We start from the raw sequence: 16,144 nt of genomic DNA, 5'->3' as shown, positions 1-16,144 counted from the left end.
AAACTGGACATCCACTTGTGAGCTGGAATTTAAGCCATTAAAGGAAGCTATGGTTTGCGCTCCAGTACTGTTTGCATCTAATTATGAGAAGGATTTTATTGTGCAAACTGATGTGTCACAGTACGAACTTGGAGCAGTACGTAGCCAGGTGGAACCAGATGGAAAGGAGCACCCTGGGCCTATTTGAACAGGAAACTGCTAATCCGCGAGGTGGGGTATGCCACTATTGCAAAAGAATGTTTGGCAAGTGAGAAACTTCAACCCTACTTGTATAGATGGCATTTTGCCATATGATGACTGATGATAATCCATTAAAGTGGCTACAACACACCTCAGGGGAGAATGGCAGACTGTTGCGGTGGAGCATTGCACTTCAGATTTATAACTTTAATAATGTTTACAAGCAAGGAAAGACTCACAGCAGTGCGGCCAAACTTTGTCTGTAGGATGGGCCGGATGCCCTGGTCAACTCTGTTAAACCCAAGAGGCTGAGGAACCAAGAGCCAATTCGTGGGTACTTGGCACACTGGTGGCCTGCATGTACAAGTGGGGAATTACTGTGGCTAGATCACCTAGAAATAACTTATTATATAAATTTATTTTAATTAGTGACGCAGTGCACCAATGTATATCATTGCAAATGTACTAATTATTGTATTGAAAAGATATTGATTTCTGAGGCCATATGCTGTGTTGGAGGAAATTTGTTTTTGTGTCTCCTGAAGAAAGGAAATCCCATGCCAATTAGGCCTTTCATCAGTGAGTGACCAACACCTCTTTTTAGATTGAATACACAAAAGTAGGTTGTTGCCTTTTTCTCTTGTGTATTCTGTCCTGTTAAAAAGATAGTGGACTATTCGAATAATGTAACAGCAAGTAATTTGGGAAATCACAAATTGATGTAAATTTAAATTGCGTTAAATCCAAGTTTAGAGAATGCATTACATCATGATGCTAATCATCTGATGTAATGTCACAGAGATTGCGGTGTCAGATAGGATCAGGGGGCTGGGCTACCACCTGCCAAGGTGACACCAGTATGAGTTGTCATTAACAGTTGGTTACTAACAGTGAGAAAGCGATCCAGATAAACCGTGTAATATCATCTTTACTCCATAGACCGTGTGGAAAAGTAAGCACATCCGATCACACTAACCTTTATGGCTAGACCTGACATTAAGGATACACCTTTACCAGATGCAGATCTCACTTCTATATGGATGGTAGTTGCCATAGGCAACTTGAATCTGGGGAATTATGTACAGGAGATGCAGTGGTAACAGGTGATGGTATTGTTGAAGCAAAAGCTCTAGGTCCCCCACATTCTGCCCAGATAGCTAAATTTGCAGTGCTCACAAGAGTGTGTGAGTTTGTGTAAGGTAAAAGAGTAAACATCTATACAGACGGCAGGTATGCATTTGGAGTTATTCATGACTCTGGTGCATTGTGGTGGCTTAGAGACTTTCTAACTGCAGCAGGTAGTCCGATAGCACATGCACAACATATAAAGAAGTTGCTAGAGGCTATCCAGTTAACATTTCATGTAGTAGTCTTTACGTACCAAGCTCACACAAGTAACACAGATCCAAATCCACTGGGTAATAAAAGGGCAGTTGAAGTTGCAAAAGATTTAGCAAATAAAACATTACTAACATTTCTTCACAGGACACAAATTTGATGTTATTTTAGTTGATTACTGATAAGAAGATACGAAAGGAATCAGAATGCAAAAGTTTGTTATTCCCAGGAAGTGGCCTTCTGGAAGTCGAAGGGATGTGTACAAGATACCAATTGTATGTGGAGAGATGGTAAAGGTAGACCAGTGACCCCAAAGGTTTAGCTACCAGCATTAGCAGAAGCAGCCCATGGTCTGACTCATTTAGGCAAGGATGGTATATGTAGACTTGTTAAGGCCTATTGCTGTGCGCCTGGTTTCTCTTCTCATGCAGGTAAAAAGGCTGCTTCATGCTTTATTTGCATGAGGAAGAACCCAGTTTAACCCATATCTGTAGAATCACCACATATCTCTCCTGCAGAGGGCCCACTCCAGGTAATACAAATTGACTTAATTCAAATGCTTAGTGAAATGTGTATTTCTGTCAAAGTTTGCAGTATGTGCTTGTATGTGTTTGAATATGTTTTCTAGCTGGGTAGACAGGTATCCAGCTGCAAGTGGCACCGCAGTAATTACAGCAAAAAAGCTAGTACAGGAATTTGTGTGTAAATTTGGTATCTTACAAGGAATTGAAAGTGACAGAAATACATATTTCACTGGGCAAGTTTTTCAGACAGTGTGTAAATTATTAGGAATTGAAAATAAATTACATACCTCATATAGACCAAAAGCAAGTGGTAAGGTTGAAAGATTTAGTGGCATAATCAAGAATAAACTGTGTAAAGAATGAGGGACACAGGAAAAGCTTGTTCAGAGGGCTTACCTCTGGTAATACATAGTATTACAACCAGTCCAGGCTCCCATTTAATCTTTCATCATATGAGATTTTGTTTGGAAGACCACCAAATGTCATGATAAGTACACAAGATATAACAGTTAAGTACCTGATACAAATGAGTAAATCACTTCAGAAAGAAAAAGAGACATTGAAATTAATTGCATCACAGATGCCATCTGAGAACTATCATGAGATAAAGCCAGGGGAATATGTTATGGTAACCAACTTTTGACATTCCGGTTGTTTGAGATCTCTATGGGAAGCACCTTACCAAGTATTGCTAACAATAACCACAGCATTGAAAATTACTGACAGAGATACTTGGATCCACATATAACACTGCAAGAAGGTGGCCGATGTGGCAGACACCCAAGAGCAAGCAGAAAATAATAAAGTTGATCCTTCTATAACTAGTTTGTTTCAGGAGTCTAAATATGGCGTGGTTAGGTAAGAAGATTTTGACCCAGAAAAGTGAGGAAAAGAAGAGACATTAACACCCTATTATAAGTGGTCTGTGGTTATTATAAGTGGTCTGTGGTTATTATAAGTGGTTTGAGCTTTTCGTTAATATTTATCTTCAATATTCTTTTTCATGAACATTTTGCTAAAAATTGCTCAATAGTAAGACCTGACAATGGTGCTGGGAATTTTTCAACAGATAGTAATAAAGTACCAGATCTGTCTCCATCATCTACTTTACTCATAAAAATAAAAACCTTTCCACTTGATCAAGAAATATATAAACATGGAATAATGAGTCAAGTTTATTGCTATAATATTATGATGTGTTATTGTTTATAACTGTGATCTTATGTGAATATTGTGTCAACTTTGCTTATTATAACAGCACATTTTCCTTATGGAGCAGCAGCATTACATGGAAGAAGGGATAAAACAGGACGCTGTCACCTTCACAAATAACCAGACAATATTGGTATGTACTTGGTATTCTGTACTTATCTCTTTTCCAGTCTGAGAGCTGCTCTCTCCTCTCATACTAATCTCAGCGCTTAAATGTTATGATTGTTCTCATGGATTCCGCTGGCTGCAGAATATTGACACCATCATATGAACTCTTGTAAGCACTTGGAGAGGTCCCTTTATTATAACTGATTTACATCCAGGGTGTACAGATGGCTGGTGGTTTGTTTCTAATGAATATCACACACAGTTGAACAGGCCACCGATATCATAAAGAATCTCTACAGTTCAACATGTACAGGAATATGCAATGAAATTGCATTATGTAACGAATCCTCTTAGTTATACAATTTCAATTCCATCTAACCTAACCACTTCTTTATTTTTATTTTTTAATTTAGTTGGTTTATTCTCCTTTTCACTGCAAGATTCACTTGAGTATGCACGATATCTGGGTTTAAATTGCTTAATCAAGACAAAACCACATGGTCGGTCTAAAAAATATTAGCCCAAATTTTATCTCACACTCACTATTATCTACTTAATTCTGCCAACACTAAGACTTTGTTGCAAAGTTGACACTTTGCAGAAGTCCTGAGTTACCCTCTGACTTACTGAAAATACACTCACAACTTAAATGAATCCGAATTAGTATAATCCAAACAGTTGTCTGTCTTAAATGTTGAATTTATAAGAATCACCCTAACCTGACACAGGACCTATTTAAGAACTAAAAAACAGAATGTTATAAAATTATGTTTAATATGACAAAGAAAGTTTCAATGCTTAATATATCATCAACATTTATTTATATAGCGCCAGCATATTCCGTGGCATTTTACAATTGGGAACAAACACAGGTACGAGCATTACAATCTGTAGAACAATGGGAGTTTGATATATGAGGTTAAGTGCTACATATTGTATATTGATCAAGTCATATTGCAAAAGTAAAATATACGTAGTGGGTTATATTATTCCATCACATAGCAGTGTTGGTCAGAGGACTGTTGTCTTGTGTGAACTGTGTAAAAAGGTGGGTTTGCAGAGAAAGCTTGAAGGTTTGAAGACAAGAGGTAAGTCTTGTGCTTGGGAGGGATTACTACAAACTGTAGCCCAATAAAAGTTCTTTAAAAGGGTATGGGAGCAGGTAATGACTTTGGATGAGAGACGCAGATCTTGTGCAGAACGGAGTTGTCGAGTAGGGAGATATTTTGAGACAAGTGAGGAGATGTATGTTGGTGCAGTTTTGTTGATGGCCTTGTGTGTAAGTAGTAGTTTTTTATATTGGCCTTGGTAAAAAACAGGCAACCAATGTAGAGTCTGACAGAGAGGATCAGTAGTGGAAGAGCAGTTTGTTTTTCCGTGCAAAATAGATTGTAGAGGTGAAAGTCTGACTTTGGGAAGACGAGTAAGGAGGGAGTTGCAACAGTCAATGCGGGAGATGATGAGTGCATGAATTAGATTTGTTGCAGTGTCTTGTGTGAGAAATGTGTGTAACAGGATTTAGATATAGAGTCGATGTGGGAATAAAGGACAGTTCTGAGACAAGAGTCACATCTAGGCAGCGAGCTTGTGGGGTGGGATTTATTGTCATGACAACACAGATAGAAATGTCAGACAGGAAGCTTCTGTTGGCGGGTGGGAATATTATTAACTCTGTTTTTGAAAGATTAAGTTTGAGTTTGCGAGAAGACATCCAAGATGAAATGGCAGAAAGACAGTCAGTTACACGGGACAACACAGATACTTCACCATATAGTCTTTTCATTTCCACCCACGCCACGATCCACGCATGCGCGATTGGTAGCGAAACATAGGACCCGGGCATCACCCGCAACGTCATCACGAAGCGCTCGTTTGCTCACTACATGCTTAGCAACCATCGCACTTCCCACAACGGATCGCACGCTTCCACTATCAACGCATTCAGCGGATCGCAGACACACACCAACGGCCTCCTGACAACAGACCATCTGCACACATGCGCGCTTCCTAGCGCCACAAGGTAATTGCATTACCTCCTCATTTATGGTATTGAACCACCCAAAGGCGCACCATCGCCACAGATATCGCCATCAAGCTGCACTCTACCTACCACTCAGACTGTCATTCTTGAAACCTATTTTTGTTGTTTATCTCTTCTGACAATACTGTGCATCCACATATTATTGTATTGATTATTGTATTGGTTTTTGTCCCATGCTCATACATATCTTCACAGCACCTTATCACAGTGCTATATACCCCCACTGTTTGTACAAGACATACTCCACTCACCCTCAGCCTCTACTACATCCCATTACTGATATCAGTATTTGAGCGCATCTAGACCATCCTTTTTCAATGTAGAACAATAGAAACAATGTAGGACAATATATAAATGTGTATAAGAATGTGTAATATATCAGAAACCAAAGCGCTACAGCTGGTCAGTGTCTGCTTGTGAGCGAGTTATATTCTTGTGATGGGTCTTGCGGTGCACTATGTATGTAATGAATTAAACACAGGTTTTTGTGTAGATACAAAACTGTGTTCAGATATATTGAGAAAACAACATCAGGGATAAATAAAATAATAGTAAATAAATAATTAAATAAATATATAAATAAATGATGATAGATATTTTATCATCATCAACAAGTCGATATGAAAAAGTTCAGTTAACATCACAAACTATCTGTTCACCGTGAACAGATCGTTAATGATATTAACTGATTAACCCTAATTTTCCACATTTTTTACATTTATATTTTTTTCCCGCTCTTTTTTCATTTTGAGTTTTGTATTTGCATGTATTTTTTTTCTTAGTTTGTTCTTTTTCAGGTCTCACAAACAAGGGTATATACTATATTGAACTTTTTCATGTCGACTTGTATATTTCATCATCATCATTTATTTATATATTTATTTTATTTACTATTATTTTATTTATCCCTGATGTTATTTTCTCAATATATCTGAATACAGTTTTGTTTCTACACAAAAACCTGTGTTTAATACATTACATACATAGTGCACCGCAAGACCCATCACAAGAACATAACTCGCTCACAAGCAGACACTGACCAGCTGTAGCGCTTTGGTTTCTGATATATTGGTTATTGCTGTCAGAGTTTGGGAATCTCTGCACTCTCGCAGATCCCTCATCAGCTCAATTAAGTAAATATGAGCACAGGTTTTTTTTCTGTTTAACATATAAGATTGTATAACAATATCTGAAACCATATAACAATGTGTAAAGGAATATAAGAATGTATAACAGTATGTCAGAGATAAGCCCCTCTAGCTACTCCCTGATTGGATATCTTATCATATATTCCAACAGTCATACAATATATCACCTCTATTTAGTCAGGAAACCGCTCCTGAACCCATTTATCTGTCACAAACTGCCCTCTGCGCACTTGTGACCTGGAAGCTTACTGTAAGGGAACACACAGGATTCCAGCCCCAAATCTCACACTCACCTCTCTCTAAAGCCACAGATTTCGCCGGTCCCTTTTCCCAACACAGACGCTTCACACCTCTCAGCAACTGCCACCAGCTACGTATAAGGCCCGTAGCAAACCTATGACTTAATCACCCAATTATGCACACTCTGTGCCCTGGTAGCTAAACAGTTAACCCTTCACACACTGGTTTCTAAAGAGTTAATCCAGCCAAACAATCTGTCACTTCTAACCAGGCAATGAATTTAATTAGAGCAATAAGGACAGAACTATTAAATTTTAGATTTAATATACAAAAAGTACAATGCTTATAGAGAATAAAAACAATTAGATAAAGATTTGACATACAAGTAAAAAAATGCAAACAGTTATAAAAACAAATGGGATGAAAGTACAGAGCATCACTTACATATAATAATCTGTATGCCTGGGGGTAGGCAGAAAAGGTGGACAGTCCTTCAATTAGATTGATCCCCAAGAAGCTGACAGTTTGTCCCTTCAAAACACAAGTTTTTAAGCAAAATGAAATGGGGTGGTCTTCAGAGGGGCAGTGTTTAATGCTAATAGGGGGTTGTGGCCCGTGCCACTTTTCCAATCACCATTTGCATGTTGCCTGATTTACTAATCAATTCTACTATGTGATATAACATTTTTGTAGCGCTTCACATCAATCCAATTTTATCATTAATAAATCCCCTATGACTCTATTCATCTTTTGATATCAAACACGCCTAAATATAGTGTGTTCGCAGAGCTTACACTCATTTCCTTCATTTCTCTGTGGGGCAGAATTCTTAATTCAACATATGAGCTACCCATCATGTTATTGAGGAATATGTGGTTGATCACTACTTTTATTGATTTTAAGTGGCCTATTTTAAAACTGAATTATTTTGGTCTATATTACATATAGGCTATGTCAGCACAAGGCCTCTTTCAGCCAGACCACATGCTGAGCGGTACCTAAACGTCTATTCAGGTGTCACAACCTGGCTATATCTCACCGCGGGGGCTCTTTGAAGCTGCCCCAGGTGACACTTCTATCTTCTCACACTGGGATGTACAGAGCCGTCCAATACATTTACATCAGACTCTCTGACTTCACATTTTACACTTTAACTAAACTTATCAATGTATTAATTTGTTATAACCTATTTACACTGCAGTTATGATTTTATCCCTTATAAATAACTGTAAACTCTCTATGTTCACGACACAGTATATAAAGGTATGTAACAACATATAACTCTATAAAAATGTATATATAGAATGTATAAAAGTATTTAACAATTGATAAAGGTATATAAGAATATATAATATTGAATAATGGTATTTAAGAATTTATAACAATATAAAGGAATAGAGCAATATAAAAAGGTATGTAAGAATAACTCTATAAAGTCATATAACACTATGAGGGGTATTTAATGGGCCGCGTTACTGTTAAAATTAACGCGGCCTGCGCACTATTACCGTTATTACGGTAATAGTGCGTGTAATTACCGTTATTACTGTAATAGTGCGTGTAATTACCGTTATTACAGTAATAGTGCGTGTAATTACCGATATTACAGTAATAGTGCGTGTAATTACCGTTATTACGGTAGTTTAACGCCGGCTTTTTGCTTGCAGCTCTCTGAGCTGTGAGCAGAAAGCCGGGTTAATATTATCGTAATAGCAGTAATATCTTTAGTGTGGTGGTACTTCGGGGGGAATTGAATTCCCCCCTATATGAAGTTATATAGCAATGTATAACAATATATAAAGGAATATAACCATGTGTGGTTTATGGCTGTTAAACGTTTGTGTTTGGGAGTGGGCTTTGCATGGTTATTTCATGAAAATTGTATCCGTCAAGCTTGTATGGGGTTCTGGAGATTTACGGTCTTGATGTTGGTTATGCTCTTTGCAGTGGTTTATAGTTATTTTGTGAATTGTGAATAGATCATAATTGATGGTAACTATGGCTGTATAATGCTTATAGCTCCAGATTGGTAACTATAGGTATAGGGTTAGTGTGTCATTCAAAAGTCTATAGGTCTGTTTACGTTGCTCAATATTTATAGTTCACAATGTTTATGGTTTACAGTGTTTTTACGGTTTGCAGTGTTTACGGTTTACAGTGTTTACGGTTTGCAGTGTTTACGGTTTGCAGTGTTTACGGTTTACATTGTTTACGGTTTACATTGTTTACGGTTTACAGTGTTTACGGTTTACAATGTCCAAAGTTCTTCGTGTTGACTCTTCTCAGTGTTTATAGCAAGGAGGAAGGTTGTAGTGCTAGGTGTAAGTATAAATAGTTATTGAATATAATTTAACAGGCTGTGGTGCTGTCGCTGTGTGGTTATAGAATGATGTGGTTGGCTGGGGGATTACTGTTGGGTAGATGGTGATTCTTTTCTTTGAAATGCAAATTACATTCCAGGACTTTTGGTTCCTGGTCTTTCAGTGGAGCGTTCCGCTGAGGAAATGGTGTAGTACTTTGGAGTGTTATCGGAGGTGAAGGGATAAAGAGAGTGGGGCTGTTAACCAGTGTGATATTCAGTTGTCCTGTTTTATCCAATGTGTTTTGTTCTGATAATTGAAGAACTTCATCAGAGATGAGGATAATAATTTATACATTTTCACTTCAGACACTTTTATACCCCAAATTTAAAGTTGCACATATCTTAAGATACATTTATCTGAAAATACAGATGCGGAAACTTAACAAACCACATTTGGGAGTATGCAAATGGCCAAACTCTACTTTCAACTCTAATTGACCCCCACAGAAGCAACCTTGTACTGTGTGGGTGGCGACAATGCTTAATCCAATTTCTGTAATGATTGTGAAAAACTAATTTAGGCATTCCCAGTACAATGGGATGATGAGGTGACTTTACCACCTTGAATTTAAGATGTCCATGATTGCCGGAAAATATGATAATTTGCGAAGCTGAAGGTTCTTGTGTAACAGAACCAGAGATACTGGAAAACCCTCAATAGTTTCTACAGGGATTGGATCTTTAATCTGTTTTGTGTGGATCCCATGACCAGCAACATAGAGGCTGGTTTTAGAGCTTGGGGGCCTGGACACATCTTGTGGAGGAAAGATACTGCTTACATACGGGCCAGCTCTATTGTTGCACTGGAAACAAAGGTCCTGTCCCCTCACAACTCTAAATAACATACAATGGATTGTTCTGGTGCAAATTTTTATCCTCTATTGGTTCACCATGAATTATGGTTTGAGGATTGTTTTATTGAAATGTGATACGTGTCTCAATCAAGTCTTCCAAATCATTGAGGGTCAATCTGATACACTTCAGAGGCCGTGTGTGATGCTGTAACCTTCAAGCATCTCATGTTACCCTTTGTCTCAGTAATAAGTTAAAGTAATACATTTAGTCAAAGAAAGAGACACTTATTTGTAATGCCGTACAAGCAGCTTTTTAATATAAGATAAATAAGTGTTACAGACTATAACAGAGTAGTCTGACAATTCCATGTGATTCCTGAGGGAGCAGATTTTCCACCAGTTTTGCGATGAGGCTGGAACAAGTCCAACACAATTCTTCTGAGAGGTTTCTATGTCATCTTGTTGCTCTTGTGCCTCATAGTACAACATTTCTGTTCACGTGTGAGTGGAACTATGGCCGCAACATCTTTCCAGCACACTGGTGCATATAAATGTGTCCACTTAAAACAAGACCTTGTTTTAATGAAGTAAGCAGGAAACACGAAGATAGAGTGAGACCACTTGGTGGAGACTTCACATTCCTGCTCCTATGATCTCAGATGTGCTGCTGGCACTATGTGACCTCACTGAATTGTATGAAGGAGGTAATGTAATGTGGAGGTCATGTGATGCAGAAGTAATGTGGAGGTCATGTGATGCAGAAGTAATGTAATGTGGAGGTCATGTGATGCAGAAGTAATGTAATGTGGAGGTCATGTGATGCAGAAGTAATGTAATGTGGAGGTCATGTGATGCAGAAGTAATGTAATGTGGAGGTCATGTGATGCAGAAGTAATGTAATGTGGAGGTCATGTGATGCAGAAGTAATGTAATGTGGAGGTCATGTGATGCAGAAGTAATGTAATGTGGAGGTCATGTGATGCAGAAGTAATGTAATGTGGAGGTCATGTGATGCAGAAGTTTGCTGCTGTGGGCTAATAAAATCAAGTTCAGTCCTATTTTGTTTTATGACCTGCAGAGCTTCACCTGGTGCCCTAACTTTCTATAAGAGCTGGGGCTTGGCAGGAAATAAAGCAGAGAATAAGAGCTGGGATGATGGGGTATAATGCTGAACAAAGTACTGATGACACTACAGGAAAGAGCTAGTTATCCCGCTGAAGACTCAAAGGGCCGCACGAGGTCCCAGGGCTCCCTGCTGAGTATGACTGTTCCAAATCAGGAGGATTCATATAATCAAGTTTATCTTTAGCGCTATATGATAATAATGTTGATGGGGCTGCACAACATCATCAGCCAATATTCTGTATTATATAGTATAAAGGAAAAAAAGTATCTCGGCATTAGAGCAATTCCCTGTCAATATGAGTGTAGATATGCGGGGATACATATGTTAGTAGTGGGAACAATACATTAATCATGGGTGCAGGCACAATAACAGCAGTTCTGGCCAGAATAGCAGATAAAATTGAAATATTCTTCCTAAGCTGGTAGAAGAGAAACATGAGATCCTCAATGTGTTAAAGTCAAGTCCAGTAAACAGTCAATCGGGCACAAACCCAGTCCTGAGCCTAAGCTCTATTTCAAACTAGGAGCTCTGGACCCAGCTCGCTAACAATGCAGGTGAAGAGAGTCAGATATGTTAGTATGCAGATAAAGTTTCTACTAGGACTTGAAGAATGTCAATTCCAAAAATACAAATACGATGTCGATGTTCCAAGAGAGAAGTATCTGTATTATATAGTGTAATATAATACAAATCCATCACTGTGATGTAAGTGTGATTGTCACCTCCACTAACCAGGTACGATGTGGATCATCCAAAACCAGCAGTGAACACCTTTAGGACAAAGTTATAACGACTGGATCACCTCTTCCCAGATATTGTGTAGATCTGGCCCAGGGCCTCCTCCTTCAGTAAGGTCCAGGTCCACCTTAAGAGTGGGTCTATGGAGTACATTCAATGGTCCTTGTGACAGGATGGACCGCCTATGCCACCCTGTCTTTTGTTGCTGGGAACAGGCATCTGTTGTTGCTGAGAACCGGTTGGGCTCACTTTACTACCATTCCCTTTCGCTATCCCAAATGCACCCTCTAACCGCAGTAGGAGGGGCTTATAAATGCTGCCACCACTGGACTCCTTACCGGCATCCAGTACCAGGTTTCTTCTGGGTAACTGACGCTGCGAGTGTACCCCATTACTGGTGTACCTGGGCTGGTACCCCTGACCTCTTCCTATAGATCAGGGTTGCTGTGGATGGATCCCCCCTGGCCTATCACACTGGTCAGAGCTGCTGGGTAGCGGGCAGAGCGGTGGTACCAGAAAGCTGCAATTATATAAATAAGCGCCCTGTGCTATTTCCTTTAAATAATTTTATACCATAAGTTATTTATAAATGATCCAGTCACAGTCCTGCTCTGGAAAATTGAGCTGGAAATGATTGATTCTGCGAGCAGTCACCCCAACACTTTTCTGACATTAGACCTCAGTTCTGAATCTGAGCATTGACTTAGTGTTGTCTTCAAAGGGGGCAAAGCTGCATATTTGATGTTTGCGGAATGAGTTCATATAGCCAGATTATTATTTAGCTATTTCTGGACTTGCAGGATACAGGAACGTAACATCCAAAGTGCAGGTGGACCTGGAAGGCTGGATGCCGTCTAGAAAATTGTAGCAGCAGTAATTCATTTCTTTGATAGTCATCATTTCTAGGACTTGCGATATCATCATCCATTGTATGAGGCGTTGCTGCTGGGTCTAAAGAGTACCGACAGCCTCTTCCAGTACTGACCACTCCAATCGTTTGGAGTCCACCTTGAATGGATATAAGATTTTTCTTTAGTTTTTCACCATAATCAGCCATCTCTGAGCTATGGTAACATTTTATCAAACGTTTGAAGAAGGACAATGGATGTCAATATATTTTGCATGTTGTCAATTTCAGGAATAATATTTACTGCACATTTCATTAATCACTGCTTAAAGTATGAGGAATTCCATCTCCTGGCCACGTCCTGAACAAGCTGATGGTTCAAGAGATGTAACTTGTGAGAGCTTTTACACCTGACGACATTGCTGTTGTGTTAGAGACGCTGTGGGAATAGACATTTTATATACAAAGTAACATAGATGTTGAGGTTGAAAAAAGACACCAGTCCATCAAGTTCAACCTATTTTGGATCTCCTGACGATCCCTCTCTTATATTTGAAATTGATCCAGATAAAGTAACCGCCAATCTGTTTCAATCAGGAAAAATCCCTCCTGACCCAATATTACAGTCCTATTTCTCCTGGATCAACTACTGTCCTTCATTTTAATTAATGCGGTCGTAACTCCGTTTAACCCTTTCTTGAACATATCAATTGAATCTGCCGTCGCAACCTTTCCTGGCAGTGAATTCCATATATTGACTGCCCTTACTGTAAAGAACCCCTTCCTTTGCTGGTTGTGAAGCTTCCTCTCCTCCAACCCTATGCAGTGATAATGTGTCCTGTGTATAGTCCCTTAATGTATGTGTACATAGTAATCATATCTCCCCTTAGACGCCTCTTTTCTATGTAGCGATGTAGTTTGTGAGAAATTACCTTGGTGGCTGCAATGCTGCATACAACAACATGACATTTTCTCTGTAGACATGTCTTCATTGTGTCTTGTAATTAATCTGCAGTTTGTCTACCAGTGCGATTGACATTGCAATACTGCTCTTCTACTGCTGAAATCTACATCTATCCAATGTGCTGTTCAGCTAATATTAGATCTGGTAGTCTACTCATATGTTCTGGTAAAACAAGCGAAGCCATCACTATTGTTTAATTTTTGGTTACAGGACCTTTTTCAGGCCGCACCCACTTTATGGAAATCCCTTCCTCGCACCACAAGACTTTCCTCTAGTCTTCACCTCTTCAGACAAGCTTATAATATTCCTCTACCACCCTCTTAATCTCCTTAAATTACCCTATTACCACCCTCTACACAGCTAACACAAGACAACAACCCTGTGACCAACATAGCTGTGTGACTGGGCAGCACAGTAGCCTAGTGGTTAGCACTTCTGCCTTACAGCACCGGGATCATGAGTTCGATTCCCGACCATGGCCTTATCTGTGTGGTTTGTATGTTCTTCCTGTGCTTGCGTGGGTTTCCTCCAGGTGCTCTGGTTTCCTCCCACACTCCAAAAAACATACTGGTAGGTTAATTGGCTGCTCTCAAAATTGACCTTAGTCTCTCTCTCTCTGTCTGTCTGTGTGTGTGTGTCTGTATGTTAGGGAATTTAGACTGTAAGCTCCAATGGGGCAGGGACTGATGTGAATGAGTTCTCTGTACAGTGCTGCGAAATTAGTGACGCTATATAAAATAACTGATGATGACTGATCACACAGCCTGCTCAATACTTTGTAACCTTTAGATTCTAGCTGGACAAATATTCAATATGATGTAGCACTTACCCTTGTGTATCAAACCATTGTCCCATAGATTGCAGGCAGGGTCTTCTTACCTCTACGTATGTATATATTACCCAGTATTGTTTTATTACTGTTTGTTCCCAATTGTAAAGCGCTACGGAATCTGCTGGCGCTATATAAATACATGTTTATAATGATGATGAACAGAGAGATTTGCCACATTCTCACAAATGTCAGAGGACAAAAGCTAGAGACCGGTATTTGGGTCAAGTAGACAAATGGGTTTGGTGAAGCTAACACCAGCCTTGAATGAGGCTGCCAATCTATTGCCATCATCAGTAGCATTGTGGATTTAGACAGCTTGTGGGGTGGCAGAAACTACTGATTTTTATGTGTTACCAAATCCTTTAATGTTGACTACATACAGAATAGGAGATGGGACTTATAATTAGACCAGTTATACAGAACAAGGGAAGTGGTACTGTGCATGTGTCCATATATACAGCATAGGAACAGATACTCATAATTACCCCAGTTATACAGAACAGGGGAAGTGGTACTGTGCAGTGCTGGGGGTAAATGTATCAAGTTTCCCTTTACAATGCAGCGCCGCTTGAAATTTAATCACGGAAGAGGCTGAACACGCGGGTGTTGAAGAACCCGCAGATTGATACATTTACCCCCTGAAGTCATTTGTTGTCTGTATATACAGCATACTTGCCAACTCTCCCGCATTTCGGGTGAGTCTCACGGACTTCCGGGAGAGTATGGCAATCTCCCGCATCGGGCAGAATTTGGTCCAAAATAACACAATTTTCGGAGCCCCGCCCCCCTTCCCACTGCAGCTCCCGGATCATAATTGCCATAAGTTGGCAAGTATGATATACAGAATGAGTACACACTGGAAACTATATAGCGGTACTGCGAAATTGTCCATGGATACACAATAACAATTACACCCAGTGTTGATATCTGTGGAATTAGTGGCACTATATAAATAAATGGTGGTGATGATGATGTATCCGTTGAGCAATCGTGTAGCAGTGGTTTGTGTGTGTAAGCCTCTAATAAACTTGATCCGTCTGTCACTGTGTACTCACTGTTTAGGCCCCACCCACCTCTGTCATATAACTGAAGTGTTCTACAGTGAAAGGTCTGAAAGTGAAGCTTGGCAATATATGAGGCTCAGGTCATGCACACAACATTGCTTAATTCACAAAAGTATTACTATTTTGATGGTGTTAAAATGACTTTAAATGACTCAATATTCTGGACCAGAATGCAGGAGAGCTTCAGAATCTGCAGATGATACGAAACATTTGTCTAGTGGACTTTGTAATATTGTGCTATAATACTTAACAACTTTTGTCAATTTTTAACTTGGATTTTAAGCTTTTTTTTCTTTTCACTCAGGATCTATTCCTTGGCCGACCGTGGGGTATTTTCTCCATTCTAGATGAACAAACTTCTTTTCCGCAGGTTTGTTTCACATCTTGAAACATATCTTATGTTTTGTCTCGTCCTTTATCCGTACTGTAGATATAACCAGTATTACACGTCTGCACTGTCTCTTCCTGGCTGATACTGCTATTTATATGTCACTAGGTGCTTCCTCCTGCAGATGGTGTATGAGGAGATGTCTGATACCGTCATGTTATTACCAGTGCAATCTTCCTTCCTCCCACTGTCACCCTCTCCTCATATACAAAGATTAGGAGGAAACCTCACATAGGCA

The 16,144-nt window shown here is 39.4% G+C and overlaps 1 protein-coding gene across 1 annotated transcript in view; it reads left to right on the top strand.

Moving 5' to 3' along the window:
• Positions 1 to 16,144, top strand: part of LOC142110416 (myosin-IIIb-like) — a 185,895-nt gene that overhangs the window by 90,102 nt on the left and 79,649 nt on the right. Inside the window, exons 12-13 of the mRNA XM_075193765.1 lie at positions 3,301 to 3,387; positions 15,823 to 15,888. Of these exons, the coding sequence (XP_075049866.1) occupies positions 3,301 to 3,387; positions 15,823 to 15,888 (153 nt within the window). The remainder of the gene's footprint in view (positions 1 to 3,300; positions 3,388 to 15,822; positions 15,889 to 16,144) is intronic.

The sequence above is a fragment of the Mixophyes fleayi genome, chromosome 1 (assembly GCF_038048845.1).
Source record: "Mixophyes fleayi isolate aMixFle1 chromosome 1, aMixFle1.hap1, whole genome shotgun sequence".
In the NCBI taxonomy this organism is placed as follows: domain Eukaryota; kingdom Metazoa; phylum Chordata; class Amphibia; order Anura; family Limnodynastidae; genus Mixophyes; species Mixophyes fleayi.
This window is presented reverse-complemented; position numbering and strand designations above follow the sequence as displayed.